Genomic DNA, 16,328 nt, shown 5'->3' on the forward strand with positions numbered 1-16,328 from the left:
TAGCAACAACGGCACCGGCACACATAGTCTTTCAACACCACTTGCTTGCTCCACATTCATCAATGACTGAAACTGTATTTAAAGACACTATTTTTATTTTTACTTTATTTTTCTTTTCATATTATGAATTTCTTTAACCTTATCTATTGTTTTTAATTCTGCCTTTATTATGTTATATCTCCTTCATTTAAATTCTCTCCAAAATTCTGTCTTCCTACGGTTCTCCCTTTTACATCTATTCCTTTTTTCTCCTCTCTTCCATTACCAAAGTACTATTCAGATTAATACTGTCTAGTTAAAATGTTTAACATTAATCTTCTTCTTTATTTTTCACTTCTTTATCAACTTTCAGGTGCTTTAGTTAGATTGTGAGCCTTCGGGACAGTAAGGGAATTTATTAAGCACCTTTCTAACTTCTTACTTTCAATTTAAATGTATATTTTCTTAAAACCGCTTAGAACCTAACGGATATAGCGGTATACAAGAAATAAATTACATTACATTACATTACATTACAACCAAATTTCCAGTCTACTGATAACAACCCCAGACTACAAGACGTTCAGAAAAGAAATAAAGACTATACTCTTCAAGAAATTCCTGAAAAAGACATAACACTACAGACTTCCGTCCTTCCTCCCACCACCTTCCTAACCTCCCCCCTGAAAAAAAACCTGATCTATATGATAGAGACTTATAAGATCATGAAGGGCATAGAGAGAGTAGAGAAGGAAAGGTTCTTCAAACTGTCGAATAATAAAAGAACAAGAGGGCATTCAGAAAAGTTGAAAGGGGACAGATTCAAAACAAATGCTAGGAAGTTCTTCTTTACCCAACGTGTGGTGGACACCTGGAATGCGCTTCCAGAGAACGTAATAGGGCAGAGTACGGTACTGGGGTTTAAGAAAGGATTGGACAATTTCCTGCTGGAAAAGGGGATAGAAGGGTATAAATAGAGGATTACTTCACAGGTCCTGGACCTGTTGGGCCGCCGCGTGAGCGGACTGCTGGGCATGATGGACCTCAGGTCTGACCCAGCAGAGGCATTGCTTATGTTCTTATGTTCTTACTGTTTATCTTCCCTGGACACAACCTGATATTCTCTCTATCAGATATCTTTTTGTAATCCGCCTTGAACCGCAAGGTAATGGCGGAATAGAAATCCATAATGTAATGTAACTACAAAAATAAACTACTGTAGCAGTGGGTTAAAATACGCTCATTTATTTTGCATTTAAAGCCTCACCAACCAATCATTGCAATAGCTGTACACTTCACAATATTTTGAGTACATGTATTTTTGGGAAGTATATAGATAATGTGATCCTCCTACAATAATATCCTTGACTAATCGCCCTTAAACCAGTAGATAGACACCATAAAGTGGCGAATAACTCTGGATTGCACCGGGAGCATCATTAGCCTTTAGAGCGTTCAAACAATTGTCATAGCGGCTGAAAAGAAAAACTTGTAATACGGGCAAACAGCTTCATATGCATGTGTGGATGCATTCCTGATGGAGTGACACAGGGGACGCTCCGTCGAACGCAGAAACATATTGCTACTGAAAAGGAAGAAGCAGTGATCTGTCAGCTCTATGCTAAGCGGGAACAAGAGAATATTCCCAGCCGTGTGGGAAGCCAAAGCTAAGGCAATATTCAATAGGAATGGCTTGACAGCCTCATAAGCATGGAGGCGCTGGTAGAAGTTTTGAAAAAAATGTTAATAAAATGAATGGCAAAAAATATAGTGGGAATCTCTCTGTTATAATTTAAAAATGGAACGTTCGATGGCCGTACAACAGGGACGGTATAAGAAATTTATGGATGTTTGGGAACCATTGACTTTTGGAGCTTCCAGACCAGAAGAGACCACAGTTGCAGCTGCATAACATGCTGGTTTTCAGTGCATGGAACTATTGAAACATAGAAACATGACAGCAGATAAAGGCCAAATGGCCCATCTGCAACATCCACTATCTCCTCCTCTCCCTATTGGCTCAGGCTCTTAACATTTGCATCTCCTCTTCCTATAGGCTAAGGCTCTTTATACCAGCATTGTGATGTCATAGAGCTGAATGGTTATAGAAACACTGTAACATGATGGCAGATAAAGACCAAATGGCCCCTCTACACCAGGGATCTCAAAGTCCCTCCTTGAGGGCCGCAATCCAATCGGGTTTTCAGGACTGCCCCAATGAATGTGCATTGAAAGCAGTGCATGCACATAGATCTCGTGCATATTCATTGGGGAAATCCTGAAAACCCGACTGGATTGCGGCCCTCAAGGAGGGACTTTGAGACCCCTGCTCTAGACTGTCCTTCCACGGTAGCCATTATCTCTTTCTCTCTCCTAGAGATCCCACGTGCCTATCCCAGGCCCTCTTGAATTCAGACACAGTCTCTGTCTCTACCACCTCTTCCGGGAGACTTTCCACGCATCTAGCACCCTTTCCATAAAAAAGTATTTCCTCAGATTACTCCGGAGCCTATCACCTCTTAACTTCATCCTATGCCCTCATTGCAGAGTTTCCTTTCAAATGAAAGAGACTCGACTCATGCGCATTTACATCATGTAGGTATTTAAACGTCTCTATTATATCTCCCCTCTCCCGCCTTTCCTCCAAAGTATGCAGATTGAGATCTTTAAGACTGGCCCCATACGCCTTATCATTGAAGTGTGCTGGTACCCTCATAAGATTTATTTTGAGGCTGTCTATTTAGCACGCTTAACTTTGAAGTATTTAAGGCTTTTGCACATATTTAGTTTTTGTGCTTACATTTTTTTTTATTCTGTTTGCCCCTGCCGTTTTGATGTGAAGACCTTTTTTTGGGTTTCCCTGAGGCAGGAAATGAACATGGTCTGTGTCGGGAGCCCAGAAATGTGAAACATTTAAGCCAAGCTGCACTTTTTGAGTTAATTTTGATGATTACGAATGCACGTTATTTTTCAACTAAAATTCAAACTATGCAATGATTGGTCAGTGAGGCTTCAAATGTGAGATAAACATCTTACACGGTGTCCGGGTCTCTGACCATATTTTAACACACTGGTACGACAGTTTGTTTTTGTAGTTACAACAGTTCTTATGCTGTTTTACATTCTTGTACACCAAGGGTATTGATATAGTAGATATCCATCTAGTCCAAGCTGGCCCGGGACCAGCAAGGAGTCACAGGAAGGGACCGAGTAGAAGCTTGACGTTGATCAACCTCCTGTTCTTTCAGCCCTTGCTTGCCAAAGCAGGAGTCACTTTAAAAATGGTTATCTTAGGAAATCTTGGATGGTTTAACAGAGCAAATGAGCTCGCAAGTCCTTCTGGACCCAACAATTCAAAGCAGCAATCACCAAAGCCACTGTTCAATATGTTGGGGAGGGTCCCAGGAAGAAGCTTAGAAAGGGATCTCAAAGCCCACCAGCGAGCTGCATTTCCTTCAGCTTTAAGGGCTAGGTTCACTAAACTTACTGATCTTGTAACGATGGTCGCAAAACCAGTAAAACTGGTTTTGCGATCATTAGTGTTCCCTGACCCGATTCACTAAACTGCATCCCTCCTGCCATTTGTTGTTTTTTTTGGGGGGGTAGGATGGAAGGAGTCAGCCCGATGGCAGGAGGGAGTGGACATCCCTCTTGCCATTTTTTGGGGTTCGGGGAGGGGGGAGCGCTTTGTCGGGGGGAGGGAGGGAACACTTTTTTTTTTTATTGGCCAGATATTTTGCATGTACAATACACGCAAAATATCTAGCCCGTTAAAAAAAGAAAAGAAAAAAGCCAGCAGAAGCCCTGACAGCAGTGACAGGAGGCTGCTTCTCCTGTCAGGGCTATGCCCCAACTCAATCATTAACGGAGCAATTGAGTCGGCGAGTTTGCAGGCAAATGATTTGCACCTCTGTGCAAATCATTTGCATGCAAAAAAAGATAGTGAATCGGCCAACAGCGACTGAGTCGCTATCCTTAGTGAATCTGGGCCTAAGTAAGCTTAGGGGTCCTTTTAGCATGAGGCCCCAGGACAATTTCCCTGTTTGCACCATCATTGTAACCCCAACTCTGCTGCAAGATTGATTACAGGGGCTCCTAGGAGTTTACATATATCTCCTGTATTGAAACAATGGCATTGGCTGCCCATTCCAATTATTCATCAGATATTGCATCATATCTCTCCAAGGGTGTTACAAGAGTTGCTTGAAATTTACCAACCTAGAAGAAACCTAAGATCTGAAAATATAATGAAATTGAGTTTAGAGGGTAGGATGTCCATTATGCATTTTAGGATTGGAGTGTCAATGATGTGAGTGGTTGGTGCTAAACTTTGGAGTGCCCTGCCTGGTATTCAGTGATTTTGCGCTGGGAAGATCAATTTCAAGAAAATGTTGAAAACGCAGCTTTTTGTTAAGGTTTTCCTATGAAAATACTGCTACAGCTGCTTCAGTTTTAACATGCCATGTTAATGAATATTTGGTCTTGAACTTAATGTTCAATGTTTTCTGCAGGTTTTTTTTGTTGAATTCTTGATTGATAATGTATGTATTGATTTTATGCCATCTGTTTTGGAGTGATGGGAATTTTGCATCTGTCTATTGGTCGTACCATATGTGTACCACTAGAGGGCGACCAGGATAATATGTATGTAACCAATGTGTTAACCGCATAGTTTTATGCGGTATATAAATGGTTAAATAAATAAATAAATAAATGGGGACATAGCCCTGGCTAAGGTGCTCATATGAAGGGGGAGACCACGGCTTTGGAGAGCCATCTCCCACCCCCCCAATCAGGAAACTCCCCTGCAATATGGAAGATTAGATAGCCAGCTAGTCAGTGCTTTCTCTGCCTACGCGTGATCGTGAATAGCTTAAAATCTCACAGCTGACACTTTGTGCTTCAACATGAAGAAGCAAGAAGTGTGGCCTAGGAGATTTGAAGATGTTCAGGGTTGCAGTGCTGGGGGAGGAGGTTGAACCAAAATCTCCTTCTTATAAATTGCTCCAGTTTGGCATCTCTGAGAATATGCTATGGGCTGACTTCATTTCTAACACCACTTCCCCCATATCTGATAGAGGACTGGTGTGCCGGTGGGTGCTCCTTATAATGAGGGACTTACACCCAGGCCCTCCATACCTGTGCCAAGTTGTTCTTTGCCTGTAGGATTTCCATGAAAGAAGGGATCCCTCTCCTTAGTAACATGAAAAGGTGATCTTCCAAGATGGCGGCGTTCAGCATTTTCAACCCTGCGATGTGCAGGTCCGAGTCCCAGATGGTTGTGACAAGCTCTATGACCCGGGGCACAAATTCCTAGGCAAGAAACATCATTAAAGTATACGTGACAGTGTGGCGACATCAATGTACACAAAAGCTATAGTCCGATTCTAGGTAGGTCGCCTCAAAAATTGGCACTGACTAGTGCAGCTGTAAGCGTGATTCTCTAAAAGATAGGCACAGGAAGGCTATTCTTATGTTCTTATTTTGGAGGTTTTTGAGAAAAGCACATGCCAGAATGATTGAAGCCTTTCATGATGGCACCTGATCTCCTCCTTTGTTTCTCTTAAGGCCATATCAGAAGTTGCCCACACGAGAAGAAAGTATCATAGACCTCTGTTTTGGCTTTCAAAACTCAGATGGATCCAGTCGTGCTTCTCAGTTGTCATGAATCCAGTTAAAAAATATTCCTTAAATGCAACATATTGTGCTAGTCTCCCCCTTCCCCCCCCCCCCCAAAAAAAAATGCCATTATAATAGTCTTCCCTCTGTGGAGGTGCTTTCTCATTCCCTCATTTGACCCATCTGTATGACATCTAGTAGAGGTGGGTTTTGTTTGAGAGATCTTTTAGAAACCCATTGCTTTCAACTATTTGAGAATGACCTAGTCCCTGACTAAGATATATTAGCACTTCAACTCTTGACCTTTGCAATGCAACATTCTATAAATGACCAATGCCAGTTGGGTAGTACCCAATATGTGGGTTCAGAGAATCAGGAGGGAAGCTTAGGAAACAACCCCTGCCTATAAGTCACAGTGCAATTACCTAAAGACAATATTACCATGATTCTAATTTCTAAAGCAGTAACCAAAAAGGTTTCAATGTTTTTCTTATTACTTGACACAACTTTTCAGAACAATGTAAGCCACAAACTTTGTTGTACCCAGGTGGTTTCTCCGTAGCCATTAATACTCCATACTATAGGCAGTCAATGAGCAGTCACCCCAAAGATTAGTGAAAGTGAGCACCCAACTCAGTCTTCAGATTATATCTCAAGCATATATCGTATACTGTGAAGATCCTGAAAGCTCGACTTTCAGGTCTGGCAGCATTGTTTTCTTTAAACAGAGTGGGAGTCCTCCAACTGCATTGATGCCAGTAGAGGGCAGTGCTTCAACACTGTATTTTCAATTCCTAGGGACAGGCAGCTTCCTTGGAGCCCTGCAGGGCTTGCCTGTACCTCAAATTGAAAAATGTGAAAGGATACCAAAAGTTTTTGTGAGATCTGGAACTTATTGCCCACATTTAATATCCTATCTCATCAATGGGTATTATGATTAAGAACATAAAATCTTTTTCTTGGGTGCTGATCACAAAAGTGGATCCTAGCATCTGGTAACTTTGATTTGGATTATTCTTCCCAATGTGCATCACTTTGATTGTGTTTCTCCCTCCGTATTCGCGGTTTCTACACGCGCGATTTAGATTATTCACGGTTTATGTTTTGATGGTTTTCCCCCCACCCCGGTCCACCTGGCTGTCGGACGGCTGTTACTCTTGTCTTTGGCTTGCAGAAAGCTCCGATTGTCAAGCACCTGTCAATGACCTCTTCTGATTGGCCAGCAGCCGTCCCTGGCGCCACCCCTTTCGTTAAGGTAACCTGCTGGATGGAAAGGTTTCTCCTGGAACAGGGCTGAGGCATGCGTGACAAACAAAGAAGCTTCCTCCCTCCCCCTGCCTCCCTTTCTACCCTTCCGCGGCACAAAGGAGAATTAGAAACAGTCCTTGGAATTTTAAACAGCTGCTGGCAGGCGCTGCCGAGATGAGAAAAAGAGTATGGTACGGATCACTGAGGCGGGTGGCAAAGAGTGCAAAGCTGAGCAGAGTCTGGGCAAGTACATGGAAATAGTTATTCGCTATTTCTCTGTATTCGCGGGCCGGCTCTGCCCATAACTCCCACAAATACAAAGGGAGAAGTGTAAACTGATTACAATGATAGTATTTCTTCCCCGAGGATAATGATATAACTGTTTTTACTGCATTTATATTTTGTTTATATAGTTCTCCTTAGTTGTATTTTGTTTGTTTCAAGTTTCAAGTTTATTAGCATATTTGATTAATCGCTTATTAAAATTACTAAGCGATGAACAAAATTAAAAATAAGAGTATACATTCTAATTTCCTAACCCCACTCCTCTCCCCTCTCTCCCCTTCTTAGGATCCTCCCTTCAACATGTGATTTAGACCTAACGCCTTTAACTGTATTCCTCTTCCTGAAAACGTCCAGCTATCGTTTAGATGTATTAGGCCCTACGTCGTTAATTGTATTCCTATTCCTGGAAATGTCCAGTTATCTTTTTGTTGTAATCCGCTTAGAACTGCAAGGTACAGGCGGAATAGAAGTCATTAATGTAATGTAATGTAATGTAAGTATAGTACAAAGAGACTAACATATTAACAAAATTCTTTCATATAATACAAACAAGAGTTGGGAGGGAAAGTGGAAAAGTTACAATTTTTGTCTTGGTAGAAAAAAAACAAAGAGGAAAAAAACAGGAGGGAGGGGGGTAGTTAAACTTTAGCACATTTTGAGACCTTTATTAAAAAGGTTAAATATTAAAAGCATCTTTAAAGAGATAAGATTTAAAAAATTTTTTGAACGATGTAAGATCTTTTTCGTTTCTAATATATTGTGGCAAAGAGTTCCACCATTGAGGGCCCATCACAGAAAACATGTCCGATCTTCTTGTTCCTACAATTTTCAAAGAAGGAACAGAAAGGAGATTTTGGCTTGATGACCGAAGTGGGCGTTGAGTATTATGTGGTGTTAAAACAATCTTGATATAAATTGGGGTTCGTTGAATGCTAAAGTTTTAAATATGAGCAACATTATTTTAAAAAAGATCCGATGGCCAATTGGAAGCCAATGGGAATCTATCAACAACGGCGAGACATGGTCATATTTCCTAGCATTGTATATAAGTTTGATTGTTATAAAAATTCCATAAAATGTGGGAACTGAACATGTGCTAGTGAAACAGCACTCCCGCCCTGCTGGCAGGCCTGTAGATGGAAGACTCCCTCTCAGCTTAGAACAGGGTTACCAGCCGTCCAGATATACCTGGACTTGTCCTCTCTTTAGAGAACTGCCCAGGCATCTGGATGGGTTTTGAAAGCCCGGCACTTTGTCCGGGTTTTGAAAACCATTAAGCTTGGGGCCGTGTCTGGAAGGCATCTGCGGGTGTGACACGATGATATCACGCGTAGGCGTGTGATGTCATCACATCCATGCATGAGCAGATGCCCTCCGGACGTGGCCCCGGAGAAACAGGGTTTGTGTGGGGCCGGGGGTTGGGGGGACGAATGGGCGGGGCTTTGGGCAGAATGGGGTGGGGCTGTGGGCAGAATGGGGCGGGCTGGACTGGAATGGGGCAGGACCACACATCCTCTTTTTTTGAGGACAAAATCTGGCAACCCTACCTTAGAGGGGAAGAGTGGCTAGCATGCTTAAGTACTGGGTGCAGAAGTGCTGCCATAGATGCCCTTGCACAATAAAATGTGATCCCTCAAGGTTCTGCTGCTGTTGAAATATAAAAATGCAGGTAAGAAGTGAGTGATCTGGCTAGTGCTGGCAATAAGGACATAAGAATAGCCTTACTGGGTCAGATCAATGGTCCATCAAGCCCAGTAGCCCGTTCTCACGGTGGCCAATCCAGGACCCTAGTTCCTGGCCAAAACCCAAAGAGTAGCAACATTCCATACAGAATCTCAAAGAATAGCAAGATTCCGGAATCCCAGAGAGTAACAAGATTCTAGAATCCCAAAGAGTAGCAACATTCCATGCTACCGATCCAGGGCACGCAGTGGCTTCCCCCACTTCTTTCTCAATAACAGACTATGGACTTTTCCTCCAGGAACTTGTCCAAACTTTTCTTAAAACCAGCTAGGCTATCCGCTATTAACACTGCTGAGTTTAGGCCTTCTGCTGGTAACTGTGGGGGTGAGGGACAGGCCACCCCTGTCAGAAGTCAATAACCAAATTTTAGATTTCTTTACCAGCCTTGCACTAGCTTGGCGTCTCGATCATCAGACACCACTGCGGACAGAGGCTGAGAAGAAGAGCTCAAACCAATGGAAGAAATCTCAAATGTGTTATAGGACGTTTGCTAACGGAACTGTCACCTGAATCTTATGTTGCTTTAACTCCAGGGTAGCAAAGGCATTCAGTGCATTTAATGCCTGGATTTTAATTCCCTTTTCTTCATCATTCAGCAGAGATCCAATCAAATTAATGTCCTCATCTGTGCAACTCTTGGCCTGGGAGGAAGAAAGCAAGGGTCAATGGTCTCTCTTTCCCCTCAGCATCATGCCTCAATTAGGTGCAGGGCCTGCCATGCCCGGTAGTGGACAAGCGACAGCCTCTGACGCTAAGTTACTCAATTCCAGAAAGGAGATTTTAAGCCATTGTCTGGATTTCTGACAACTCTGTCCTGGTGCATTGTGGGATCTGGAGCTCTAATCTCAATTTGTAGGGCAAGGCATGACACTGCTTTGGGATGTAAGTTCAAAACCAAAAAAAATATCCTTTCAGGAATTGGGTAACTTGGCAGCTCTGAATACCAGCTCCAATTTAAATGTGCAACTGTAATTTTCAAAATCCTATATAGTATTTCTTTTCTCCTTTGGTTCCTGTATCATTTAATTCACAAGAATTCTCTAATTCCAGGAGCTCTCAGAAATATAAACTTGGCTTTCCCACTGTCAAAGGAAGAAAAACTATGGCCAATTTTTGTCGATCATTTTCTTTTTTATTCGTAAAAGTTTGGAATGACCTTCCTTCTATAATTAGAGCGCTCTCTCATCTCCCCACTTTTCGTAAAGTTTTGAAGACATATTTATTTCAGAAATTTACGTATGATCCTTCTTTTTCAAATAATCAATCATAAAAGATAGAATTCTGGCTGAAAAGCTATAGTTTCTGTTCTAATCTCCTGTATAATTTTATTAATATTTTGTTAACTGAGTCGAGCCCTCCTGTTGAGATGAATCGGTATTAAAAAAAAATAAAAATCAAAGATTAGATTAGATTTTAAAATGTGTATTCTTTGTCACCCAAACTGCTTATTAAGTTCTGACAATTATACAACTTGAAAAAGCGCCATCTGCTGTTTGTCACCATTACTGCTTTTCATGTTTTGTTTAATTTTGAGTTTTAGGCTTCATGGGAGAACTTCTACAAAAGGTGCCTACATAGATGCCCTAAAGCTAGACACCTAACTTATCCCCTCCCCCCTTTTACAAAGCTGTGCCGGCGGCTGCCGTTCAGCAAGAGCCCCAAAGTCCTTTCAATCTCTTTGGGCTTCGGGGCGGTTACCGCTGCAACTGCCGTTAGCGCAGCTTTGAAAAAGGGAGGAAGGGAGGGTTAATTAGTAAATTGCCTTTAATTATGAGCTTTAACAAGTTCATAATCGAAAAAAAACAACTAACAATGAATTGGGAGATAAGCGCCTATCCTCTTAGGTACGATTCTGCACAAGAGAGTCACCTATCGCATGGCGCCTAGTGGAACCTAACGCCAAAGTATGGGTGGAGAAAGACTTAGATGCCGCTAGGGTGTGATTCTCTAAAGCAGGGGTGTCCAACCTTTTGGCTTCCCTGGGCTGCATTTTCTGGGGCCATGCAAACGCTGCAGCAAGACAGAGGAGGGAGCCGGCAAGACGGTAAACACCCGGGGGCAACAGAGGAAAACACTGCATTGCCCTCAACCGGGGCCGCACAAAATACTTCATGAGGCCGCAGGTTGGACACCCCTGCTCTAAAGGATATAGGTGTCTATAATATAGGCCTTTAAAACCCTGGTCTAAATTTCAGGCACCTAAGTTTTAAGCTTTATGAATATAAATAATTATGGTATTTATAGAATTGGTAATTATGGTACAGTGTTCCCCCGGTCATTCGCGGTCGGCGGTTCGCGGTCCCAGTCATTTGCGGTATTTTCCGACCGCAAACCGCCGACAAGGAGAGGGCAGCAGGAGAGACAGGAGAGAGCAGCCGGAGCGCCAGCAAGTGCAGGAAATCACTCGTGGTTTGCTCCGACCGCCTCTTCCTGCACTAAGTCGGGCCTTATCCAATCAGGCACGCAGCTCTTGATTGGATAACGCCCGACTTAACGCCCGACTTAGTGCAGGAAGAGGCGGTCAGAGAATACCGCGAGTGATTTCCTGCACTCGCCGGCGCTCCGGCTGCTCTCTCCTGCCTCTCCCGCTGCCTTCTCCAGTCTCCCCCATGAAAAACCGTATTCGCGGTTTTTCAAGATTCGCGGGGGTTCCTGGAACGGAACCCCCGTGAATATTGGGGGAGTACTGTATTTATAGAATTGAAATAATTAAAAGAAATAATTGATTTATCATTAAATAGCTGGTTTAATTTTTGTCATACGTTTTAAGTTAGGCGCGATTCTGTAACAGTGTGATTGACAAGAGATAAGCAAGTTTCAAGTTAAAAAAAATTTTTTTTATTTTTTTTTTAATATATTTACAAGTTTTTATTAAAATTTGATTCTATCGCTTATCCAGTTTCTAAGCGAGATACAGATCAAATGTAATAGGGGAAACAAATAAGATAAAAGTGCCAATGACACGACAGTTCAAAGAAGTAAAAAAACAACATCAAGCAAATGGCTAACGAAAAACCCTCAAACAACCCTGAAACAAGAGGAGAGGAAAGTGGGGTGGAACTTCAATTTGTATAGGAAAGATAAGCATTTAAAAGATGAACGAGAGGAAGGGAAATACTGCGACTAGTTTCTTTAGAGAAGTTGGCAGGAGGGTAAACGCTTCTTTGAGTATATGGCTCTTAAGTAGGCCCTTGAAATGATTAAGATTACTTTCCTCTCTTACAGGAGTTGGGAGGGCCACCACTGAAAAAATGTTGTCTCTTTTCGTACCTATTATTTGTAGGGATGGAACTGTAAGCAATTTGTGGTTGGATGTTGTAAGAAGGCGGGATGGCACGTATGAAATTAAGTATTTGTCAATGAATTGGGGCCATTTGGATTGCATGGTTTTGAAGGCTATTAGTGATATTTTATAGGAAATTCTTCGTTTAATTGGCAACCAGTGGGCATTACGAAGCGGTGGGGTTACGTGGTCATATTTCCTAGCTTTTCTTCTTAGTTTGATGGCAGCATTTTGAATTATTTGGAGGCGTCTTAATTCCTTCTGGGTTATTCCTATGAGTACTCCCTTCCGTTCCAGGAACCCATGCGAATCTTGGAAAAACCGCGAATACGTTTTTTTAGCAGGGGAGAGGGCAGCCGGAGAGGCAGGAGAGAGCAGCCAGAGCGCCGGCGAGTGAAGGAAATCACTTGCGGTATGCTCAGACCGCCTCTTCCTACACTAAAGTCGGGCCTCACCAATCAGAAGCTGCTTTGACATGCAGCTTCTGATTGGTGAGGCCCGACTTTAGTGCAGGAAGAAGCGGTCTGAGCATACCGCAAGTGATTTCCTTCACTCACCGGTGCTCCGGCTGCCCTCTCCTGCTTGGTCATTCGCGGTTGGAAAATACCGTGAATGACTGTGACGACGAATCGCCGACCCGCGAATGACCAGGGGAGCACTGTATATATTATAGGCACCTATCATTTACAGAATTTCTCCTTATGTTTTTGTTTTTTTTTAACTGACTTTCTTTCTACCTGTCTGACAGGATCTTGAGTTGGTAACCACTCCCAGAAGCTCTGCTCTGTTACAGCTTCCCAGGGTTTGGAGAGCGGAATTAAGTTCCTTGTAAACACGAAGACAGAGATGCCAAGATCCCTCATTCAAGGATGGAGATTCTGAGCAGTCCGAATTTCAGAACAGTCCATTATGTTGAATTATGAGATTTACAGCTCTGATTTCAATGGGCAGGATCAAGCGCTACAAATCCCAAACTTTTTTGGGATGTCAGTTCAACCAGGACTGGTCAAAAAAATCTCCAGCCTGGAAGTGGGTAACTTGGCATCTCTGCAAAGAGCGTAGGAAATTGAGAACTGCAAATTCACTTCCCCCCTGACGATAACTTTCTTACAGCTATGCGGCAAAGAGAGAAAGTTAATTTTGTTCAGGAGGATCCAGAGATGCCAAGATACCCAGTTTCAGGAGAGAGACTTTTTGGCCAATCCTGGTTTTGAATTTATACCTTAAGGCAGGCGTGTCAAAGTCCCTCCTCGAGGGCCGCAAGCCAGTCGGGTTTTCAGGATTTACCTCATGAATATGCATGAGATCTATCTGCATGCACTGCTTTCATCGTATGCTAATAGATCTCATGCCTATTCATTGGGGAAATCCTGAAAACCCGACTGGATTGCGGCCCTCGAGGAGGGACTTTGACACCCCTGCCTTAAAGCAATGTGGAATTTATACTGCCCTGAAAAGCCAGAACACAGTAGCTCAAAGTTTTGGGGTTGTTTTTTTTTAAACTAAGCTAACTCGCCAAATATCCTGTAGTTACTGAGTTACTGTGTATTTTTAAATATGGAAACCATTTAACATTTGAATGCATTTTCACACCTGTGGCAAAAAGTCCAAAATACAGTAGCCCGGGTTCACTAAATGGCACCGTTTTTTAATGTGTCGGTAGGTGCCCAAGCTCAGTACCAGCGCCTAAAAAAACAGTGCCCCAATTGTGCCTTCATAGGTGTGTTAGGCCACCTCACACCACCGCGGGTGTGGCTAATGCTGGAAGCGGCATTAGGCGGCCAAAGGTACCGATGGAGGTGTGATTCACATCACAGGTAGGTGCTGAAAATGTAGGCCTGGAAAAGCCTGGCCTACAATTCCGGCGCCTACCTTTGCCAGAGGCGCGATTTTATAACCAGCGCCGTCACGTGATTGACATGTGATTGGTGGACGCTGACAACAGAGAATCCAGGCCTACATGTCTTGATAAATGGGGAGATATGTTTAGTCAGAACACAGTACTATATTAGTTTTGGTCAAGAATTACCTCATGGAGATTTATTCAGAGAAATCCATTTTTGTGACTTCTCTCACATTTACTTTCTCGACAGTTACTACACTTCTCCCTCTGTATGCACGGTTTCAGCAATCGCAGTTTCGATTATTCGCAGTTTTTTTTAGCTTGCTGGCTCCTCCCTCCCCCAAATGATGTCAGCTTGCATAGAGAAATCGCCGATTCCAAGCGTTTACAGAGAAAATCGTCGATTCCCGGCACTTTCGTCACCGTGTTTTGCCTCTCCATCAGGAACAGGCCAGGTCCCCCACCATGTTATTCACGGTTTCACCCGATTCACGATAGTTTTTAATAGAACACAGCGAATAACATATGAAAAAGTTATTTGCGGTTTTTCTGTATTTGCGGGTCTGTTAATCCCCTATCACAGTGAATACAGAGGGAGAAGTGTATTTCATTTGAATATCCTGCAAAATACATGTATTTCTTGTGCTGTGTAGATCTACACTTCTCCCTCCGTATTCACGGTTTCAGCAATCGTGGTTTCAATAATTCGCGGTTTTTAGCTTGCTGGTTCCTCCCCCCCAAATTACATCAGCTTGCATAGAGAAATCACTGATTCCAAGCGTTTACAGAGAAAATCGCCAATTCCCAGCACTTTCTTCACCGTGCTTTGCCTCTACTTCAGGAACAGGCCAGGTCTCCCACCATGTTATTCGTGGTTTCACCCTATTCACAATGGTTTTTTAATAGAAAACAGCAAATAACATATGAAAAAGTTATTCGCAGTTTTTCTGTATTCGTGGGTCTGTTAATCCCCTGTACGGAGGGAGAAGTGTACATTTTGGCTTTTCAGGCAGTGTCATCTTCGATTCTACCCACTGATATCAGTTCTGCAGATCCCACTATAGTTATGTTATCACTTAGCAGGGGTTATATTAAACTTTAATCAGTTCTAATTTCTTCTTACTCAATAGGGAAAAAGCCTGAGTCAGAGCCATTAACCCATATGGGTTACAGAAGTGACATTTCAATAAGCTCAAAATACAGTCATCGGCAAGAAAACCTTCATTAACATTAAAAAAAATTTTTTTATTACTTTAGCTCTCTTTTCTTTAATATAACTTATTACATAAATTTCGCTAATTTTTACATATTTGCAAAAAGACACCCCTAATGTGACCCGTTCACTTCCGTGAAAGTATCAAAATGTACAGAGTAAGATTTTAAGAAATAGTGACGGAACTGCTCTTTCATATGTTTAAAGTTATTTGCTTAGCAGGAGGGTGATAAATAGAGTTTCTTAAAAAAAAAACAACAATAACAAAGTGCACCTGTACAGGAGAAATACTGTATATCAAACCCTTACTCTGACATCTTTAATTAAAATATAAGAATGATTCCCCCAAAAAGGATCGTGTTGATCCTGTCTGGTAGCTGGGGATCCGCGCATGCGCACTCCTATCTGCGTGCTTCTGTGATCAGTAGGTCTGTGGCCGCAGAAGTGCGCATGCGCGACTCCCCAGCCTTACTTCCCAGCATCCGCGAACTACTGTTTTGTTTTTCTTCGTCCCCTTCAATCCCTCTAATCTGCACAAGCGCGTCGGATCGAGCTTCAGACTACAGGACCCACAAAGCCGCCGCCACTGCGGCTCCTTTCTCATCTTCGGATGCAAGTGCAGCTCATGAGAGGAGCCGCGGCGGCGGCGGCTTTGAAAATGGCTCCCTTACTTTAAAAAAACCTTCGGCCGCAGCAGACCAGCCCGCGGGAAGGGGGAACCGAACAAGAACATTCATTTCTGTGCTTCGGCCGGCTCTTCAGGCTGGGCCGAGTCAGCGCGGGGAATCCCCATCCTCCAGTCATCCCCCGGGTGAGTGCGGCCTGGCCCAATTCGTTGTGCTTCAGTTGCTGGGTGGCGGTGGGGGAGGAGATGCTACAAGCGGTGCTAAGAGCTGACGAGACGGTTTTTGTATTTGAAAGGAGAAGAGCTGGGGCTGCTTTGTTATAATCCTTATGCCAGGCAGCTCTTTTTGGGAGGCAGGCTGGCATGGGGGGGGGTTAAATGGAAGGGGGATGGGAGGCAGGCAGGGAGGCTGGCATCGGAGGGAGGTAGGGGGGTTTCATGGAAACATGCTGCGGCAGGCAGGCAGACTGGCATCGGTATGGGAGGGGGT

General features: G+C 43.1%; 1 protein-coding gene across 1 annotated transcript in view; it reads right to left on the reverse strand.

The window, feature by feature from the left end:
• ARMC12 (armadillo repeat containing 12) overlaps nt 1-16,328 on the reverse strand; it is an 83,746-nt gene that overhangs the window by 10,786 nt on the left and 56,632 nt on the right. Inside the window, exons 4-5 of the mRNA XM_033917501.1 lie at nt 9,381-9,515; nt 5,119-5,292 (exon numbers count right to left, since the gene is read on the reverse strand). Coding sequence (XP_033773392.1) covers nt 5,119-5,292; nt 9,381-9,515 — 309 coding nt within the window. The remainder of the gene's footprint in view (nt 1-5,118; nt 5,293-9,380; nt 9,516-16,328) is intronic.

Source organism: Geotrypetes seraphini, chromosome 13, assembly GCF_902459505.1.
Source record: "Geotrypetes seraphini chromosome 13, aGeoSer1.1, whole genome shotgun sequence".
NCBI classification, from domain to species: Eukaryota; Metazoa; Chordata; class Amphibia; order Gymnophiona; family Dermophiidae; genus Geotrypetes; species Geotrypetes seraphini.